The following is a 19,694-nucleotide window of genomic DNA, read 5'->3' as shown; positions in this document are numbered from 1 at the left end:
CTAATATTTTACAAAGGAAATCAGAGATTCCATATACTTTTGCTAGACATTACCAAATGCCCTGCCCTCAAAAAGGTCCATAAACATGAAAAATGGTTCCAGGACAATACTAACTATTGCTAGTGCTAGAGTTAAAATACACAAATAGACCATTACACAACAATAGGCATATGAAAATCTGTCATTACACATTCCAACAACATTACCTCTGAGCCACTTGCATATGCATCTCACTAATCACTAATGTACATATATTTTTGACTACGGTCTATACAATTTGAGAGTGATATGATGATAAAGTGCATAAGCAGGTCTGGTGGCTGAGAGATAGTGCCATTAGAATTTGTAGGGTGAATATACACATTCCAATTTAATAACTGAATATATATTTGCTAGTTACCTTTCCTAGTCATTTGCATTCTTAAACCTCCAAACCATTACGCATTAATTATAACAATCTTAATACGTATTTTGTATAAAGGTTATATCCTCTAATAATCTTAGTGGTAATTTGAGATTTTTTTTGCATGCAAGTTTGTATACAGTGTCTTAGCCTTACATATTTGTCTTACAGTAATGTATAGGGACCAACAGGGAGAAGTAACTGTGCTAGATGTTGTCATGAACACGAGCCCTATTGTATACTTCAGGGTTTATAGCTTTTACAGCTCAGGTGCGCTACAAGCAGAGTTTACCATATCTGTAAATCCAGAAACAAATAATTGAGTCATAAACTCAGAATTATAAGGCTCTCAATCTTCACCCAACTTGCAAGCACTACTGGATTTTAAGATTGTTAACTATCATAAGACCAAGTACCAAAGGGCTCTCAGTTGTCATGAATTTCACTGTCTTCCCAACTGTGCTAGCAACAAATGAGAAATGTGGGACTTGTCTACATGAGGAACTTGCACAAGTTTAGTTTAAGGTATGATTTTAACCTGGTTTATTTAGTTAAACGAGTGCAAACCCTTTGCAAGGACACTTATTTCAGTTTAAACCAGGCTTATTTCTGTCTACCTTAACTCAATTAAAGAATCATTTTAAGCAAGACAGAATTATATCACTAAAATCAAAATAAGAGTATCCACACCCCTGTTTGTACCTATTTAAAACTGATTTTAGTTAAACCATACCTTAAGTTAAATGAGTGCTACTTTCTCACATACACAAGGCCTTGCACATTAGGCAAGGCCCCATGTATAAATGCACATTAGGCAGAGCGCCATGTATAAATGTAATTATGCACCTGTATACCTTGCCACAAGATTGTGCTCTGTATTTTTTTTTAAATGAGATCTTATATTAGATCTCTACCCATGATGGTTGTGAGGACAACCTTCAAAATGGACTAAGACAGCCTGAAACAAAAACTTAGAGAAACATGTACTACCCTATTCATCAAGGATATTCATGCCGAAGTCCAATGACAATTTAATTCTCAACATTAGCAATTTCATTGCTGATCAGTTTAACTGAATCAAGCCAAGGCACTACACTGTTATTTTTGGACATAATGGCAGGTACTAAGGAAGTATACAGTGGGCCAGTTGCCATCAACAGATTGCAGGAGCAAGAAACAAGGAACTTAAACAGCCCTGCCAAATGCAAAGGAATCTAAGCTACTATCGCTTAAGCTCGACTGATGGCAGTAAAGGTAGGAGTGCTAGCACAAACAAGGTACTGGCAGGCAATGGTGTATTAAGTCCTGTCAGAGAAAGTGTGCACGACATAGGGATCGATAACAGTGCCTAAAAACAATGGAAGCTACCTAGAAACCTCTCTACGCTAGTGGCCCCCCTCACCCCTCTCCCACTCACTCTGCTACACCAATGGGCTGAAAAAGTGGTAGTAATGGTGGGAAATTTTAGCAAAAGTTATGCCTAGTGTATACACAGACTTTGCGATGCCCTTTTCTAATGTTTCATTCAAAGGAATAATACTGATCGTATAATACAGTTTAATTATTCATCAGCTTGCAGCAAGACAACAGAAAAAATATGCTGAAGATTTCATAGAAGTCAGTTAAGAAAATCAGCAGTTTTAGCAACACTGCCTAATTTACTTAAATCAAGATCAGGAGACACTGAATGCAGCTAGCAAGTTAAAAAAGGGATGAAAGTTACAGAAGTGATAAAAGACAGAGGTGATCTAAAACTTCAAACTGATATGGTCTTACTTTATGACTGTTTACCTGCAATAAGCCTCCTTCATTGAAACGTAGCACTTCTATTATGCTATCCGACTGGATGAAAGCTGTGAAGTAAAGGGAAAGCTAGTTACTGACAAATATTCTTAATCTCATAACATTAACAAACGTAACTGGAAGCATTATATTTGCCTTGCACAAACAGTTTATGAAAGCTACAGTTCCTTAAGTTACATGAGTACCCAGCTCTCCCCTACCCCCCATGAAAATCCCAGACTTTTGCTATGAAAGATGAGGGGCAACAACAAAACTTCAACAACATATCTTAGTGACTAATTCTGATTATCCCACATAGCTATTTTTAATCAATAAGCATCAGTAGTGATACTGATCAGTAGTGAACATCATGGTCAAGCACTGAAATATTACTCAAAATGGTAACTGAGCATCATTCTTTAATTTGTAGTTTAAAACTGACTAGAACTCAACTACTTCAGTTGTCTGCCTTAATTTTGACTTCCATTATATCCTAAAAGATTTTAGAGTAGTGAATAACAGTGTATTACAGCTGTTATATATCTGCAAAGTTCAAGACAAAAAACCCTCAAATATTTGAGGTTCATTTCATATCAGCAGTAGAGCTGGACAGCAAAATTGAAACATTTTTCCCCCAATAACACTTTACTGATTCATCAAAATCTAAACCAGGGGTCCCCAGTGCAGGGCCCGCATACTGGCCGGTGGATGAGCATACACTGAAATGCCGCTGATTTTCGGCGGTATTTTGGCGGTGACGCCTCTGGATGACGCAGCTTGTCAGCAGCATTTTGGTGGTGACGCCTATTGACATTGCTGCTTCTCGGCGGAATTTTGGGGGATGCTCATCTGCCGTCAAGGTCCTCCGTGGCTTGTCATCTGGCACTCACCAGACGAAAAAGGTTGGGGACATCTAAATATTTTGTGGAAACTGACTCAGACAAACTTCTGATGGAACCCTGCCTGGTCTCCTCCTAGCTCATCCACTGAGTTCTAGGGCAGATGTTCTCAAACTGGGGGTCGGGACCCCCAAGGGGATCACGAGGTTGCTACATGGGGGGGTTGCAAGCTGTCAACCTCCAACCCAAACCCTGCTTTGCCTCCAGCATTTATAATGGTATAAAATATACAAAAACGTGTTTTTAATGTATAAGGGGGAGTTGCACTCAGAGACTTGCTACGTGAAAGGGGTTACCAGTAAAAAAAAGTTTGAGTGCCACTCTTCTAGGGCAACCCTGCTATGCGGAGTGCCTTGAAATTGATCCACTGACTCACTGTGAGTCAGGGAGCCCCAACTCCCAAGGCCCTTGGTAACCTACAGCACAGCAAGCACTCCCAGGCTCCTGGCTCCCCTTCTGCCCACTGGCTGAGCCTCAGAGCTTGGGAGGCAGTGCTCCCAGGGCTTCCCATTCCTGGCTCCTGGTCAGCCCAACAGGCCTACTAATGAGCATCTGGGACTTCCAGGCTTTCTGGTCCAAGGTAGGCCATCAGGGGGCCACTATGGAGTCAGGAACCCTGTAAACCCTGGCAACTGCTGACTGAAATAAATTATCAGTTTCCCTGCCGCTCACAGCAGCTAGTCAGTGATAGAATTGATCAGACTAACAATTTGAGTCAGCAGCTGCCAGGGTTTCTAGGGTCACTACCTTCATGGCAGCCAAGCAGGTGGGCAGCTGCCAGGGAGCATATTTCATTTCAAAATATTATATTTCAGTATTTCCAAAATGAAAAAAATTGCCAACTTTCAGTTCTGTGATTTTAAGTTGTGGTTTTTCATCCTATTTGGGACGAACAAAAACATTTTAAAAACTCTTCAAATTTGTGCAGAACTTAAGTTTGGTTTCCCAATCATCTCTAACCAGAAGATTGATTTGCTTTCCGCAGAGCTAAGGAAAAGATACTACACTGGATGCGGGAGGTGGGGCAATTCTCTTAAGGTGGTGGCATTTAATTAACTTTTTAGCCCCAACATTGGCCAGCTTCCTTCAAAGTTCGATTCACTGCACAATATTCAGCCTCTGTGACCAATGGAGAGAAGTCAGCCCTGATCTATAGAGTGTTGCCACTAGACCACTGAGGCGGCTTTCTTGGCCCCTTCCCTTCTGTTTCAGCAGCTAAAACAAAAGATACCATTATCCAACTTATTTATTCAATCTAATTATGGAGTTTAGTTTATAAAAAGTCTTAGAGGTCCCGTCTATAAATATGGTGCTATGTAAAAAGTACTTTAATGTACTCTGTAGAACCCTTTCAGCTAATTTTGCTATCAAAATACTGTTTTTCTTCACAGTGCAGTTAGGAACATAAGAATGGCCATACTGGGTCAGACCAAAAGTCCATCCAGCTCAGTATCCTGTCTGCCAACAGTGGCCATTGCCAGGTGCCCCAGAGGGAGTGAACGTAACAGGTAATGATCAAATGATCTCTCTCCTGCTATCCATCTCCACCCTCTGACAAATAGGAGGCTAGGGACACCATTCCTTACCCATCCTGGCTAACAGCCATTAATGGACTTAACTTCCATGAATTTATCTAGTTCTCTTTTAAACCCTGTTATAGTCCTAGCCTTTACAACCTCCTCAGATAAGGAGTTCTGCAGGTTGACTGTCCACTGTGTGAAGAAGAACTTCCTTTTTATTTGCTTTAAGCCTGCTGCCCATTAATTTCATTTGGTGGCCCCTAGTTCTTATATTATGGGAACAAGTAAATAACTTTTCCTTATTCACTGTCTCCACATCTCTATCATATCCCCGTTTAGTCTCCTCTTTTCCAAGATGAAAAGTCCTAATTTCTTTAACCTCTCCTTATATGGGACCCGTTCCAAATCCTAATCATTTTAGTTGCCCTTCTCTGCACCTTTTCTAATGCCAGTATATCTTTTTTGAGATGAAGAGCCCACATCTGTATGCAGTATTCAAGATGTGAGCGTACCATGGATTTATATAAGGGCAATAAGATATTCTTCATCTTATTCTCTAACCCTTTTTTAATGATTCCTAATATCCTGTTTGCTTTTTCGACTGCTGCTCTTCTGTAATGGAGGAGAGAATCTACTTTACACTGCTTTGTACCAATTACAGAATCTTTATTATTATTGATAACAGGAAGAACACAGTTTGCTTTTGAGTTCACAGGTGGAGTTTATAAACTTTGCAGTTAGAAAAAACATTTTTTTACTTGTAAAGTGAGAAGAGGATACAGAACCCCAGGATGTCATTTTACAGCATTGCTTTGTCAGCCTCCAAACTTTAAAACTCAAAAGCAAAGTTTCAAATACAAGGTTGCAAATATGGCCCCATTCATCCTGGTATGCTTCAATATTATGTGGGGCTCCAAATAGTTAATCTTCGTGTAAACGTTCTGCAGTATCTTAACAGTGGCATTAGTGGGAACAGGTCATTCCAGCATCAGTCTTAGTTCTGAATTAGCTTGCTTTTGTGTATTTGAGTTACAACCTTAATCAATCTACACAGGAGTGCTTGGAAAACATTAAGTTATGTTAAATATGCAAATAAAAAAAGCAGTAAATTTTCTTAATCTATTAACTGTTTTGTATTATAGAGTATCTATCCTAGCAATCAAGCAGTTACTTACAAAATTACAAACTACATAGAAAAAAAAATCAAACAAGACCCATTTAATTTAGCTCCTATATCATAACATCAAGCTCATTAGGACTTGGGCTCTGAATCCCAAATTGCAAAGCCAGTAGAATCAACTGAGAAATTACAGCCATCAGCCCTAGAACATTTAATCCTAGTAACTCAGAACATGAGTCCTCCAGTCAAACTAACTGCCAGTACAAGTATAACAGACAAGTTCTCAGGTAACCCATTATTTTTGGCTTCTATATCTCTTGAATCCGTCCAGGCCATCCAGGACTTTAAAGGTGAGGTAAAATGGAAGTAGTGAGTAGAAAAAGATAGCACTGACAGAAAAGTTGTTTTTTTTTTTACTAGTCCATTTTTAACCATAGTATCAAGAATCTTAGATCTGGTATTCAATACTCCACCCAGAAATTTATCCTGGAGAACTTCATGTCGATTTGGAGCTCTATGCCTTCAACTGAGGGACAAAGAGAGAGATCAGGCTGGGCTGCATCGTTAGCAAAGAGATCCATCACTCTTCCACTATAAAGAAGTATCTGAGTTACATCTGTGTTTAAAAAAAAAAAAAACTGTTGCAAGAATTTGTGAATAGGAATCCTCTCAATCGAATTTTAGTTGCTTGTTATCTGTGATATCATAATTCTAGAAATTCTCCAGTTGTAAAGTCTTTGGGGGAAAAAACCCAGAGTAGATAGGACTTAAGTATAATGTAACATAAGCTGGAACACCCACCTCCCATTAAAATACCACTTTGCCTCTTTTGCTGAGTTATAATGTATGTAGATGTGAAAGAGCTCTTCCCTCCCCCCACGTTTCACTTTTAAATCAGAGGTCCTGAACTGCATGCTGAAATGACTGTAGCCTCAAATTTGTAAACAAAGAATGTACTTTTCCAAAAGTCACTACTGTAACTTAACACACAGCAACTCATACACTATAACTATGTCAGAGTCCTACGACCAAGCAACTTGAGTTCAGGCAGCTCTCCTGTAAAACCCACAAACTTCCTCTGCCACTCTCCAAGTCATTTTTGTATTTCATATATCTTAAACCTTCTGCAACATCTAGTGCTTTGTGTTTAAGTGAGTGATTGTTTTCAATAAAAGTGCCCTTCATCATTATATCACTTCACAAGACGTTTTCAGAGAGTAAGCGACAGTTAGAACAAGGGGAAGTCACGGCAAGCAGCCAAGCTCTGCAGTGGTGGCTCCTAAGTCAGCCTGTGGTTAAGCTTCTGTGGTTAAACCTTTTACTTTAGGTGACATACTCACTGACTCTCAAGCTTTTGTTTCCATTTTCATAAAAACAAAGCAAAACTTAAGTGAATAACTGCAGCTTAATAACATAAAATTTGTGTTGCATGTAACTTCTCAGACTCCCACTCAGACTGAAGTCACTAAATTCAGAAGATGAGTCTGGGGAGCTGTATTTTAAAACAGGGATTTGGAACAACCAAATTTTTGAATTGCTCTGCTCCAGCTCCGCTCCAGCTCCAGGCAAAAACCTACTGGCCCGCACTCCAGCTCCGGGCTCTGCTCCAAAGCCCTGTTTTAAAATTTCCTTTACAGACAGCTTGCCCATTTTTTGCCTAGCCATGGAAAGTCTCCTGTAAAGTAGATAACTGCACATCACTGACAGAAGTGATGTCATAAGCAATAGCAGCTAGTAAAAATACTGTAGACCATATACACTGGCTGTTTAGTGATATGCTTCAAGATGCAACCTCAAAAAGTTAAATTCTTCGTTTAGGACAGCTTTCCTATTAAGCAACTTTTTTTTTTGTCTTCTTACTATTCATGCATTATTCAAATATCTTTCTTCTAAGTTAAACTTTCTACTGTCCCAAGAATCCTTTTATGGAGAAACTGAAATAATCCACAGTCATTCATAGCAACTGATTATGATGTTACTGGAAATGACAAGAAAACAGAGGGAGAATGTTATGCATATACATAAACAACTTAATAAACCTCTACACATTTGAAAACAAATCTAGTAGTCTAACAGTTGTTAAATATACATAATATCTGTCAGAGCAAAGACATTATCTTTGCACAAGTGTGCATTAACATTCAGTTGGACAACATAGTTTTGATCCAATGTTTTTATACTAAAAACTGCTTTATGAACACTTAAGTAATGAGACATGAATTTCTGTTCAGTAAATAATGTTGAAGGAAGCTCATCAAGGTAGTTTAGTAAATATGCTGTAGCATGTGTGATTATTTAAATTTCACTCTTTACCACAGCTTGAAAACAGTCATTTTTGAAGTGTAAAACTTTAAAAACAAACGTTAAACAAGACATGCTCAACCACCAGACACTCATTTTGGTGACAGCTGCCAGATACTGAAATATTACACTGATGAGACCCATAAAAGTACCCAGATGGTCAGAAATTCATTCCTTTTACTTCCCTCTAGTTTGATCTTCCCTTGTCATGTCGCATGTTTAGACTGCAAACTCTTTGGGTCAGGAACCAGTGTGTTTTTTAATTGTAAGGTCCTAGCTTATTTTGAAGTATGGTAAAAACAAGTAATTTCTTGCCTATGCCACCATCCTTCAGGTTGATACAGCTACAGGCAGCACTATCCAATACCAACCAACCTCTTGTTTCCTGCCCTAAGTGTGTAGGAGTTAATACAAATATGCATGTGAATATTTTTCTCTCTCTCATTCCCTATTAAGGAAATTTCATTTACCAAGTACAGACAGCAGTTTTCTGCCCAGCACAAAAGAACAAAACATGTTTGGGCCTGGGACACAAATAATATAGATCTACAGTGCATCAGATAACCAGAAGAAGGGTTAATTTGGGGGGGAAAACCTCCAAAACAAGATGGCACTTAGCACCATAACTTCCTAACCAACACCAGAAAGTTATAAAGATGTACTGTGCAACCAATATACTAAACTGAATAAGTTTGTATTCAGCCTAACACCCCTAAAATCTACTATGCCTCCTGGTGCCTAAAGGCAGCAACTTACTTTACTTTTTGATCTCAGTGATTTAAAATAAATGAGGCAAAGGATGACAAAAAGAGATGTAGTAAATACAAGCAGAATAATCAAAGTAATGGTAGGCAGGCATCATGTTACCTCCACTTTTATTTTTATGTTAGGAAGACGAATTGCTTAGTGTTCTTTTAAAAATATTTCTTTATTTATTTATAAAAAGAATGTCTCCCCTCAGTCTTTTCTTTAGACTGACTACGCTCCCAACTGTAAACCTTTCCCTAATGAGTCTTATTTATGAAACTTGTTACCATCTGTTCTCTGAATTATCTCCAGATTTGTCTGTCACTTTGGAAGCGTGATGCCTAATTTACCAAAACGGATAAAAGTCGATTATTCAAAAAATCTTTTGTACTTTACATTAATTTAAAATTTTATTTTCCAACCTACTCTGTGACTAAGCTCACTATGAGCTTATTATAACCGTGAACCAATTACAATATGCTCAATAATGTCATTCACTGTATATCTATGTGATTGCCATTATATCAAGATTCATAACATGTACAAATACATGTTAGTGTGTTAGTAGACTAGAACTGGATGAAAAAGTTTTATAGCCTTGACTGTATCTGACACAAAGAAATAGACTACATATAAAAATTGAGATCACTCAATTCGAAAAGACACCATAGCTTTTTTTTTTTTTTTTTTTTTTTAAAAAAAAACAACTTATTTGGTTCAGATGAGCCACAAAGTGCACTTTGTCTTGCTCAAATGAAACACTGAGATTTTCTGACAAAGTTATAGTCCATAGTCCACCCAATAGAACAGACATTACTAACAGGATGATGGATAACCTATGAGAAGGAAATTGAGCAGCGTGTGGAATACTTGAGGAGAAAAAGTAATATGTTTCAATAAATGGCTAACATATGCAGTGATACCAAGGAGTAGGAAAACAAGATAGGAATTTTCACTTGGGAGAAATGGACAGCATGCCATGAAACTTATACATAGGATATATGACTGCCATGCTCACTCAGTGCAACTTTTCATAAAAAACGTAGACATCCAAGAACAACCAAAAATAGTTTGAAAGTGATATGTTTTCAGTAATAAACTCTTATCATCAGTTTCACTGGAGAACGGAAGCTTATTCTGCCACAAGAGAGACAGACACATTAGGCAGCTCATTACTGCAAGCTGTTCAAAAAAAGCCAACTCTCATTAGAGATGAACCAACTGATTCAAGTAACACAGAAACCAGCCCGAACTTCTATCCGTCTCCTAAGACATGATATTTTGGGTTGAGAATTCAGAACATCACTCCTCCCCTACAGGCCCCATCACCTTACATAGTGTCCTAGGGGTAGAAAAGGACCAGTCAGCTGTTCAGTTCAAACTAGGTGCTCTTGCTGATTGTGAAGCCAGATGACCTGCTTTCTTCCTTTCCTTTGCAGGGGTCTGTGCACAGATAAAATAAACTCTTTTCTAAAGGGAGTCCAGATGGAACCATCACGGCAAGGTTATACATACACATTTAAGAGAGCAGCACAGACCACCTGCAAAACATCCATGGGGAACTGGACTGAGACCAAAAACTCATGTCACATAGAAACTTTCATTTGCTCTTTTCACTTCCCCATCTCCTTAAACGCCCCCTCCCTCCTGTCCCCTCTTCTCCAGCAAAGGGCTAACAGTCACATGGAAAATACTCAGTGACAGTTAAACCATTTACAGCTGAAGTAGAGATTTTATACAAGACTAAAAGTGCAACAACCAGGTTTTAAATAAATAAATATACATACATGCAAACAGATTAAGATGAATTGGAAACAAAGTAACTTTTGTTGAATAACTAAGATCAATGTATTTGTTTTGAGCAAGCCTTATCACAATTTGTAAATACTAGTTTTAAAACTCAAGACAGAAAAACATTGAGACAGAGAAGGACAGACACCTTTTGCTATTCCTTTTTATACAGTAGCTCTTCAGTGAATGCTTTCCGGGAGTTGTTACATCATTTATTTTTCCTGTAGTTGGACATGGATTTTATCCACTTGTCTCATCCACTTCTAGTTTAGCTTTGCAGCAGGGTTTGCTTTTAGTAAAGTCTGGTTTTGAAAGCAAGCCATAAAGAGAAGGTGCCAACACACTCTTGATTCACATAGGTGATGGACAAGAGCACTTAGACTTAGCCTGGAGGAATGGAAGTGAGTCAGCCTCAGGCCCTGATCAAACAGACCCTACCCTAGGGCACCTGTCACTTTTTAAGAGCTAAAAAAAAGCGTACCAAGGTTTCTCTTCAAAGAGAGCAAGAAATTCCACTAACATGATGTGCTGGGCAAAAAAAAAAAAAAAGAGTTTGCAAGGAACTATGTACGCCTACTAGTAGAAAGAGATTAAGTGCTCTCACTAAAGGTTACCCATGCTTACAAGATCTTTTGTTCCAATGCACAGACTACCCCTACTGCCGATGAGAACTCAAATGTACAACATTGATGGGACTCCTGTCCAGGAGTGTGAGAGTCGTATGCACACACCAGAGTGACCAGGCACAGCTGCTGGTGAGCCTGGTGCCTGTCCAAGTAGGCAGGGCTGGAGGCGGCACGGTCACACCAGAGGAGCTGCCCAGGCTGAACACTGGCTCCTGCAAGCAGCAGCCCGACATGCTGCTGCTTTTGCCACTGCAGTTCCTGGCCTGGTTGCTGGCTATAGCCCTGATGGTCTCACTCATTGTCACTAGAGCCCTGCAGCTCTGTGGATATAACCTTTTGTATCCACACAGGGCTCTAGCTTTTTCCTTCTTACGCATCGCCATCAGTAGTAAGGCTCAGTAACCTAAATCAGATCTTCAGTTATACCTCTGCCAATCTGTTGTTTTCATTTGCACAGTTATAACTGATTAGAACTAATGTTGAAATAGAGTTACTTACAACCTATCCTTTGCCCCATCCTCCACAGTTAGGGTTGCCAGGTTTTTGACCAGAAAGTCCAGTCCAAAAGGTGACCTGGCAGTCTTCAGTCAGTACTGATGACCAGACACTAAACGTTGGTTACCAAAGTAACTACAATCAGCCTCCCCATCAAGACAGAAGAGCAGCAGCTGCTACCTGGAGGAGCTGGTCAGTTGCTGACAGAGAGAACTGGCACCCAGATACAAAGCTCTAGCCTCCGGTGGAGAGGCAGGTAACAGTGCCATTGCTGCCTGAGGAGGGAGGAAATCATGTCTACTCCCTCTTTCCTAACCCCCTCAGCCTGTGCCCCAATTGCCCCCACCCCAGCCCCTCACTGCAGAGACTGACCTTCCCACAATTCCTCCTGGCCCCTCACTTCAGGGACTGACCTCCTCACTGTGACCCAGTTGCCCCCTGCCTCTCACTCCTTTTCTAAGTCAGAGTCCAACTGCAGTGTCCTAATTGGGCTGGTGGGCAAGCTCCACATCAGCTCCTCCAAGCCTGGCTCTGCAGTTGGCAGGTGAGTCCCAGGAGCGGGGGGGGGGGGGGGGGAGGGAGGGAACAGAGTGCGCGATTGGGGGGGGGGGGGAAATCCAGAGGAAGAGGCTGAGCAGAAGATGGGGCAAGGGTGTCCAGTTTTCAGCAATTAGAAAGTTGGCAACCTTACACTCCCTCACATCCCAATTCCCAAATTCTGGACAACCTAATCAACACCTGCAGCTATCCAAGGCCTAACCAAAGCCTCCAGTTCCATACAAGCTACTCGGTGAGAGATTGGGCCTCCCTGGGAATCCAAGCTCTTTATCATCTACTCATAACCTCTGCAGGCTCAGGAGATCCAACCACCAACCCACAATAATTCTATCTTTATATGAGGATTCTCACCACTAGTGCCAGTACTAACTACCTAAAGCTGTAATTCTGTGAATTTAACTAGAGATTAAGGAAACTATTAAGTGGACTGTGCAAACACAACGAAAACATAACTCAAGCAAATTGCTTCAAAAGTGTATCCATTCAGACTAATTACAACGACACCTCACAATATCCCACCGCACAACACAACCGTTAAGAATACTGACACAGGATTTTCTTCACTCTAAAGAAGAGGGGAAGAAAGACAGGATTTTTCAGTGTGGGAGGGCCAGAGAGCAGGAAAAGGAAGATACTAGGGTATGAACATTGCCCTGACGCCCAATATCAACACCTTTAAAAAGTAATAGGATTACCAAAAGCAGTTTTCTAACAACAAAGGACTGCAATTGGCTACAAGCTACAGCAGCATTCTTCAGATGCTGCTCACCTTTCTGGCTCCTGCCCCACAATCACCTGGTGCTTTCTGTCACTAAACTAAACAGATTGACTGAATACACATAAGCAGCAGGACAAATGAGTAAGAAGACACTTTTTTCCATGGTCATTTTTCAGAGTAGAATTGTATTCATTTTCACAAGGGCAACGACTGCACTTTGATAAGCAACAGAAGCAGCAGTTTTTAAACCGATAACTTCGGGAAGGAGTGTTGCATAATAGTTTATATTTAAAAAATAAACGAGAGGAGACTAATCAGAAGGAACAGTGAAATCTATCTATCCTGCTTAAGTTCTTCTATTCCACTTCCCATACTAGAAAGGTCATTGAAAAAAGTGTGTTAGCCTGGAGGACAGGAAAAAAAATTGTACCAAGACAACATCTGATCATATGCAAAGTTTACATATATGGTCAGGGAAAGAGCAAAAACAAAGCCTTCCTTTTGGAAAGTGTCAGTAATCTTGCATTAATATTACCTATATATTGTTTAGCAAAATGACTAAATACCTTGTATTGTGGGAGCACAGATGAACAGGAAGAGGTAGGCTGAAACGTAATAAAATCAGAGAAGAGAGCGCATGGGGGAGTACAAGAACAACAAAAAGTGAAAGAGACAAGGGCAAAACAAGAAGCAGCATACAAAAGGAAAGATCTTCGTAGGCTTTTGGAAAAGAACAAACCATAAATATTAGTTAAGAGCACAATATATATTTGGAAGTCTAATATTGCAATGTGTAACTGAAAAGATTTCCAATTGAGTCCATCTGCCTGAGAAATCTTAAAGTAGACTGATTCTCAAAGGTGGATGTACAGCACCTTCCCCAAAAATCAGGCCCTTTTATAGAATAAAACTTTAAAGTGAGAAGGGCCTATTATCATCATCCATTCTGACCTCCAACATAACAAAGGCCATGTAATTTCTGCATCAAGACCATAACTTCTGTCTGAGCTAAAGCACCTCTTTTAGAAATTAATTTCATCTGTATTTAAAGATCAAGTGACAGAATTCCCTGCATTCCTTACTATTGTTCCAATGATTGATTAACCTCATGGTTCAAAACATGCACCTTTTTTCCAGTCTGAATTTGTCTAGTTTCAGTTTCCAGTCATTGGATTTTCCTATGCCTTGTTAGATTAAAGAGCCCTCTATCAGAAATCTCTTTCCTAGATAGGTACTTCTAGATCATGATCAATCAATTCTCAACTGTCTTAGATAAAAATCTATTTATCTTAAGTCTCCCTAAAAGGCTAGTTTTTCAGAATTCAAAATCACTCTTGTATCTCTTTTCTGAATTCTTTCCAATTTGCAAAAAAAAAAAAAAAAAAAAAAAAAACCTGAAGTGTTGACACCAAAACTGGACACAGTAATCCAGTAGTTTCACCAATTCCATTTCACCTGGTGAAATTCAACAGCCTACTATGTTAGGCAGCTGATCAGGCTAGCTTAAACCAAGGTTACGCAACTGTAACGGAGTTCTTCAAGTGGGCTCTCCACATTCCCACTCATTGGATGCACCTACAATGGAGCATGGGAACTGGAATGTTTTGTAGTGGTGCCCACTGGAGCACTCTCACACCCTCTCCTGCACCTTCCTTCACTGTTCCTGAACACTAAGAGGCAAGGTACTCCAGTCATCTCTGCTCTTACCACCACCTTCTCAGATCCAAGACTAGAATTAGGACTCTGAGGAAGAGGAGGAGGTAGGCAGGAAGTGTGAATATGCAAACTCCAGTTACAGGTGAATAATCTTCATTTCTTCTTTGACTAGCCTCTGTACATTCCCACTCATGGGCCAGTTTGATCAACAGTACCGTCATTCAAGGAAGGTGGAAACAAGGAGTCCTAAATAAACAACGAAAGAAGTAATGCTCTACTAAATAGAGCATCTGACCAGGTCTAGTGCATAGCATTTTGTAAACACATGGCTAGAACTCCATGCTGTAGCTCTGCAGATTTCCACAATGGGAATATGCCTAAGGCATGTCACAGAGGCCATTTCTGCCCTCGTGGAATGGGCTCTAATCCCTGTCTGGAAAGAGAGAGGAACAGAGGCCAATTTGTAGCTCTGTTCAATGCACAGCATAACCCACTTAGATAGTTTTTAAAGTAATGGTCTGCCTTTTATTTTATGCATAAGATTTAGTGACTTTTTAAAACTCTTTGGTTCTATTTAGATAGAAAGCTTTTAGTATCTGGTATGTGGATGTTTGGGAAGGACTATTGGTAGATAAATGATTGGTTGAGATACAAATAAATTATTGTTTTGGGCAAGAATTTAGGGTGGGGATGGAGAACAACTTTGGCTTTGTGGAAAACTGTGAAGGTAACATAAGTCATCAGCATGCAATTCGCTTACTCTCCTGGCAGATGCTAAGGTTATTATAAATGCTGTTTTGACTGATAGACAAACAGTGAACATTCAGAGGCTCAAAGGGCAGCTTCATAAATTGAGTAAGCACTAAATTAAGATCCTGTGATTGAGCTGAACCTTTGACTGGAGGATAGATGCTTACCAGACCTTTCATACATCTCTTTACTGTGCCATGAGTAAATACAATCCTGTTATCAATGAGTATGTGGTAAGCACATATGACAGCTAGATGAATTTTCACAGACAGTAAAACAGGTATTAGAAAGTTTCAAGCAAAGCAAACAGACTGGTTTGGAGCTGAAGCTAGGGGCTGGTCTACACTACGAGGGAAAATCAATCTTAGATACGTAACTTCAGCTACGTGAATAACGTAGCTGAAGTCGAAGTATCTAAGATCGAATTACTCACCGTCCTCACGGCGCGGGATCGATGTCCACGGCCCCCCCTGTCGATTCCGCAACTCCTTTCGGGTTGCTGGAGTTACGGAATCGATATAAGCGCGTTCGGGGATCGAGATATAGCGTCTAGATGAGACGCCATATATCAATCCGTGAGCAATCGATTGCTATCCGGCCGATACGGCAGGTAGTGAAGACGTACCCTAGGACTATGTTACTGAATGCCCAAACCGTAAGCCTTTTCCACTTCAAGTCATAGACCTTGTGAGTCGATTGTTTCAGGAAACCTATCAAGACATGGCAACAGAACTAACAGATCTAGAGAGGTCCTATGGCCCATGCTATCAGGTATACTGAATGGAAGGATGGAGTGATAAATCTGGCTGTTCTACTGAGATAACAGGTCCATGGCGATAGGGAGAAAAGCCAGTATTTTTGTTCTGTGTTTGTACAGCACCTAGAACAATGAGGTCCTGGTTCATGACTGGGGCACCTAGGTGCAACAGTAATACATTAAATAAACAATATACTTCTCTGGAGAGAAGAACAAAGTCTGGAAACCATTGTCATAACCATATTATTATTGGCTGTATCTTGCTTTATCTTCTATATTGCTTTTTGGATGAGAGGAAACCAGTTGAGTAACGCATCCTAAATGGAATGCTCTCCTGCTCTCAAGTAGAACTTTGGGCACTTGGCATTGTGCTTTACTGGAAGCAGATCTATTTACAGATAACTCAGACTTGCAAAGATGTCATCTGTTGATGTGTTTACTGACCATTCATGCTGTTCTCTTCTGCCCCTGCTCAGCTGACCTGCCAAGTAGTAGTTTTTGCCCAGCCCACCCAATGTAGGGCTATGTGGTAAAGTGTGATGATGCACCAGTTCCATGGTGCTACAGCTTCTCTGCACAGCTGAGTGGAATGAACTCCTCTGCTTATTTACATAAGACACCACTGTTGTATTGTATGTAACAAGCTGGACTACTATGCTTTGCAAATGAGGAAGGAAAGCCTTGCAAGCCCATACTAAAATTTCCCTCAATATTAGTATGCATCTTTCTCCACATAGCCCGGATGACCATGAATTAGTAAATTGTTGAAATAGGCTCCTCTCCTAAAGTTGGAGACACTGAAGGGGATACCTGTAGATCAAACAGGGAGACTGAATGCTCTCTCTCTCAGGACACTGTGACCCTTCTCCTGGGGGTGTCAACTTTGAGAACATGTTGTCTGAGCTTTAGAGATCATGTTTTGCTAAGTATTGCTGCAGAACTCTCAACCTAAGACAAGCATGGGTGGGATTTGTATGTGTAACTGAGATCTGAGGCCCACCAATCTGAAGAACATTACTATCTGGTAAGAACTCTTGATGCCTAAGTATAGCTAACTGAATGTTCAGGATTCTTTCTTCCGGCAGGAAGGCTCTGTCTGCTTTTGAATTCAGATCTTCCCCAATGAAGAGAATTCTTTGAGTAGAAAGCAAGCGTGATGTTTTTCCCCACCCAATTTATTCCAAGTCCCAGTTTCTCAAAATGGAAGCAGGTGCAAGTTGTATCACTGGATAAGCTCTCTTATGATCCTCTAATGTGCGTGTCACGTAACTTAGGGTATACATGTACACCCTATCTTAGATGTGCTGCCACTACAAATAAGTATTTTGTAAGTATACAAGGGGGGTAAAAAGGTCAAATGGAAGGATTATATATTGATAGCGATCTTCCTCCCTCCCCATTCCTCCCCACAAAGAAACAAAGGTATTTGCAATGTGAAAGCCAGAGAGATGTGGTAATATGCATCCTTTTTTAAACAGAAAGCTCACAACAAACTTGAGTGGGGAGGGAGGGAATTATTAATTAAAGAGTCAGCATGCACAGTTTGAACTTTCTGATGAAGGAGCTAAGCACTCTCAGGCTTAAGATGCTTTCAGATACTTTCTGATTCCAAAGAATCCCTTTCCCCTGAATTCTCTTAGAACTTCCTCTATGACCCCTATTTCTGCGAACAAGTGAACCTCTGATTTTAGTAGGTTCTTGTTTGCGGATTCCTGATGAGATAGGGAAGGGATGGTATGGTGTCAAATTATATGGAATAAACTACTACTTCCAGGATCCATTTGTTTGTATGGATGAAACCCCAGTTGTTGGAGTGAGAAAATTAATGCTCAAAAGGTGTGGAAGGAGGGGTGTGAATAGTTTAAGATTGGTTTGCAGCTCTGGAACCTCATGTCAAACCTGAGGTCTAAGGCTTAACACAAAAGAAAAGGGTATGATTTATTTGTCCTTTATTTGCTTGGCGCTCTTTTTCCTTCGCTGCTATTGAACTGGAAGTTGTTTGTGCAAATAATAGCATCTCTGTATGAAATATAAACTGATGAAGTGTATTGCTGTCTACAATAATTAAGACAATAGCTCCAAACCTTCTCCTTGAGGGTTAATAATCCCCTAGCAATCTAGCTGCTCATCTAGCATCTAATCTTCTCCAGGACTATCAGTCCTTCCACTGAGCAAGCCATCACCTATGAATGAATGTTCTTCCACATGTGCTCTGGTTTCAGGTGGAAGATGAGATAATCTGAGGCCATGCCTACACTAGAGACCTTAGAGCAGCTCAGCTATACCAATGCAGCTGTAAGATCTCCCAGGTAGCCACTCTATGCTGACGGGAAGATAGCTCTGCCAACATAATTAAACCATCACCAATGAGCAGCAATAGCTATGTTGGCAGGAGAGTGTCTCGGGCTAACATAGCACTGTCCACACCAGTGCTTCTGTTGATGTAACTTACGGTGCTCAGGGGTGTGTTTTTTCTCACTCCTTAGCGACATAAGTTATACTGACAAAAGCGCTAGTGTAGACACAGCCTAAACCATGTGTGTTGACCTATTGTGATAGCTGAAACCACTGCCGTTGCTGCAGTGTCTGAAGCATCAAATGAGGCTCTAAGGGCTAGATCCACCAAAGGAAATTAGGCATTGTCACACCTAGCTTTCAGGTGGTTTGTCACCCATTGGAATCCACAGCTCCAAGTTTGACACCTACCTGGCTCCCTAACACAGTGTTTGGGGAGAGTTAAGTGCTTAAGAACTAGATCCACAAAAGCCAGCCCATTGTACGGGGAGCCTAGACAGTAGAAAATGCTCAGAAGAGGGTGGGTCTTAAACTCTATCCCTCAAAGTCAGTTAGGCACCTACATATAAGCCAGAGGGAAACACCAATCTCAGCTCAGAATTCACAGCTCTAAACATCTCCTGAATTCCTTAAAGGGTTAGGTGCTAATCCTTCCCCTCGCCACACACCCACATGAAACACTGAAGGAAGGGATGGTGGTATGCCTCTCTTATAGCCATTACTCCAATGGTTAGGTTACTCACCTGGGATGTACAAGAGGTGGATTCAATTCTCCCCTCTGCTTCATGTGGAGAAGAGATATCAGCACAGATCTCTTTCAATCTTTCCTGTTGAAGCTGTGTCACTACATAAAATATTTAAAGATGTATACAGCCAGAGAGTGTGAATGACTCTATAGATCAGTGGTTATGGCACTCACCTGGTCAGGGAGGGAAGGGACCCAGGGTCCAGTCTTCCTGTTCCAATGCACATTTACATATTTATCTCCTGTTGAAACTGTTCCACTGTGTAGACACCCGTACCCCAAAATACCTCATAGCCCAGTGGTTAGGGCACTCTGATAGGTGGAGACTTGTGTTCAAGTCCCTCCTCCACGTCAGGCAAAGGGTTGAATTTCACCATTAGTTTTGTGTGTGGTTTAGGCCTATTGGATTAGGACTTGCAGGCGAGATTGGGAGGGGAATGCTTAGTTCGAGGATCCTGCTGGAACTTAGGCACCAACTGCCTAGATTGAGGCAGCTGTGAACATGCTCACCAGCAGATTTGTAGGCACCTT

At 40.6% G+C, this 19,694-nt stretch overlaps 1 protein-coding gene across 2 annotated transcripts in view; it reads right to left on the bottom strand.

Moving 5' to 3' along the window:
• Positions 1-19,694, bottom strand: part of TMEM131 (transmembrane protein 131) — a 177,336-nt gene that overhangs the window by 149,051 nt on the left and 8,591 nt on the right. For both annotated transcript variants that reach the window (XM_050931968.1, XM_050931969.1), the window contains exon 2: positions 2,195-2,256. In XM_050931968.1, the coding sequence (XP_050787925.1) occupies positions 2,195-2,256 (62 nt within the window). The remainder of the gene's footprint in view (positions 1-2,194; positions 2,257-19,694) is intronic.

The sequence above is a fragment of the Gopherus flavomarginatus genome, chromosome 1, assembly GCF_025201925.1.
Source record: "Gopherus flavomarginatus isolate rGopFla2 chromosome 1, rGopFla2.mat.asm, whole genome shotgun sequence".
In the NCBI taxonomy this organism is placed as follows: domain Eukaryota; kingdom Metazoa; phylum Chordata; order Testudines; family Testudinidae; genus Gopherus; species Gopherus flavomarginatus.
This window is presented reverse-complemented; position numbering and strand designations above follow the sequence as displayed.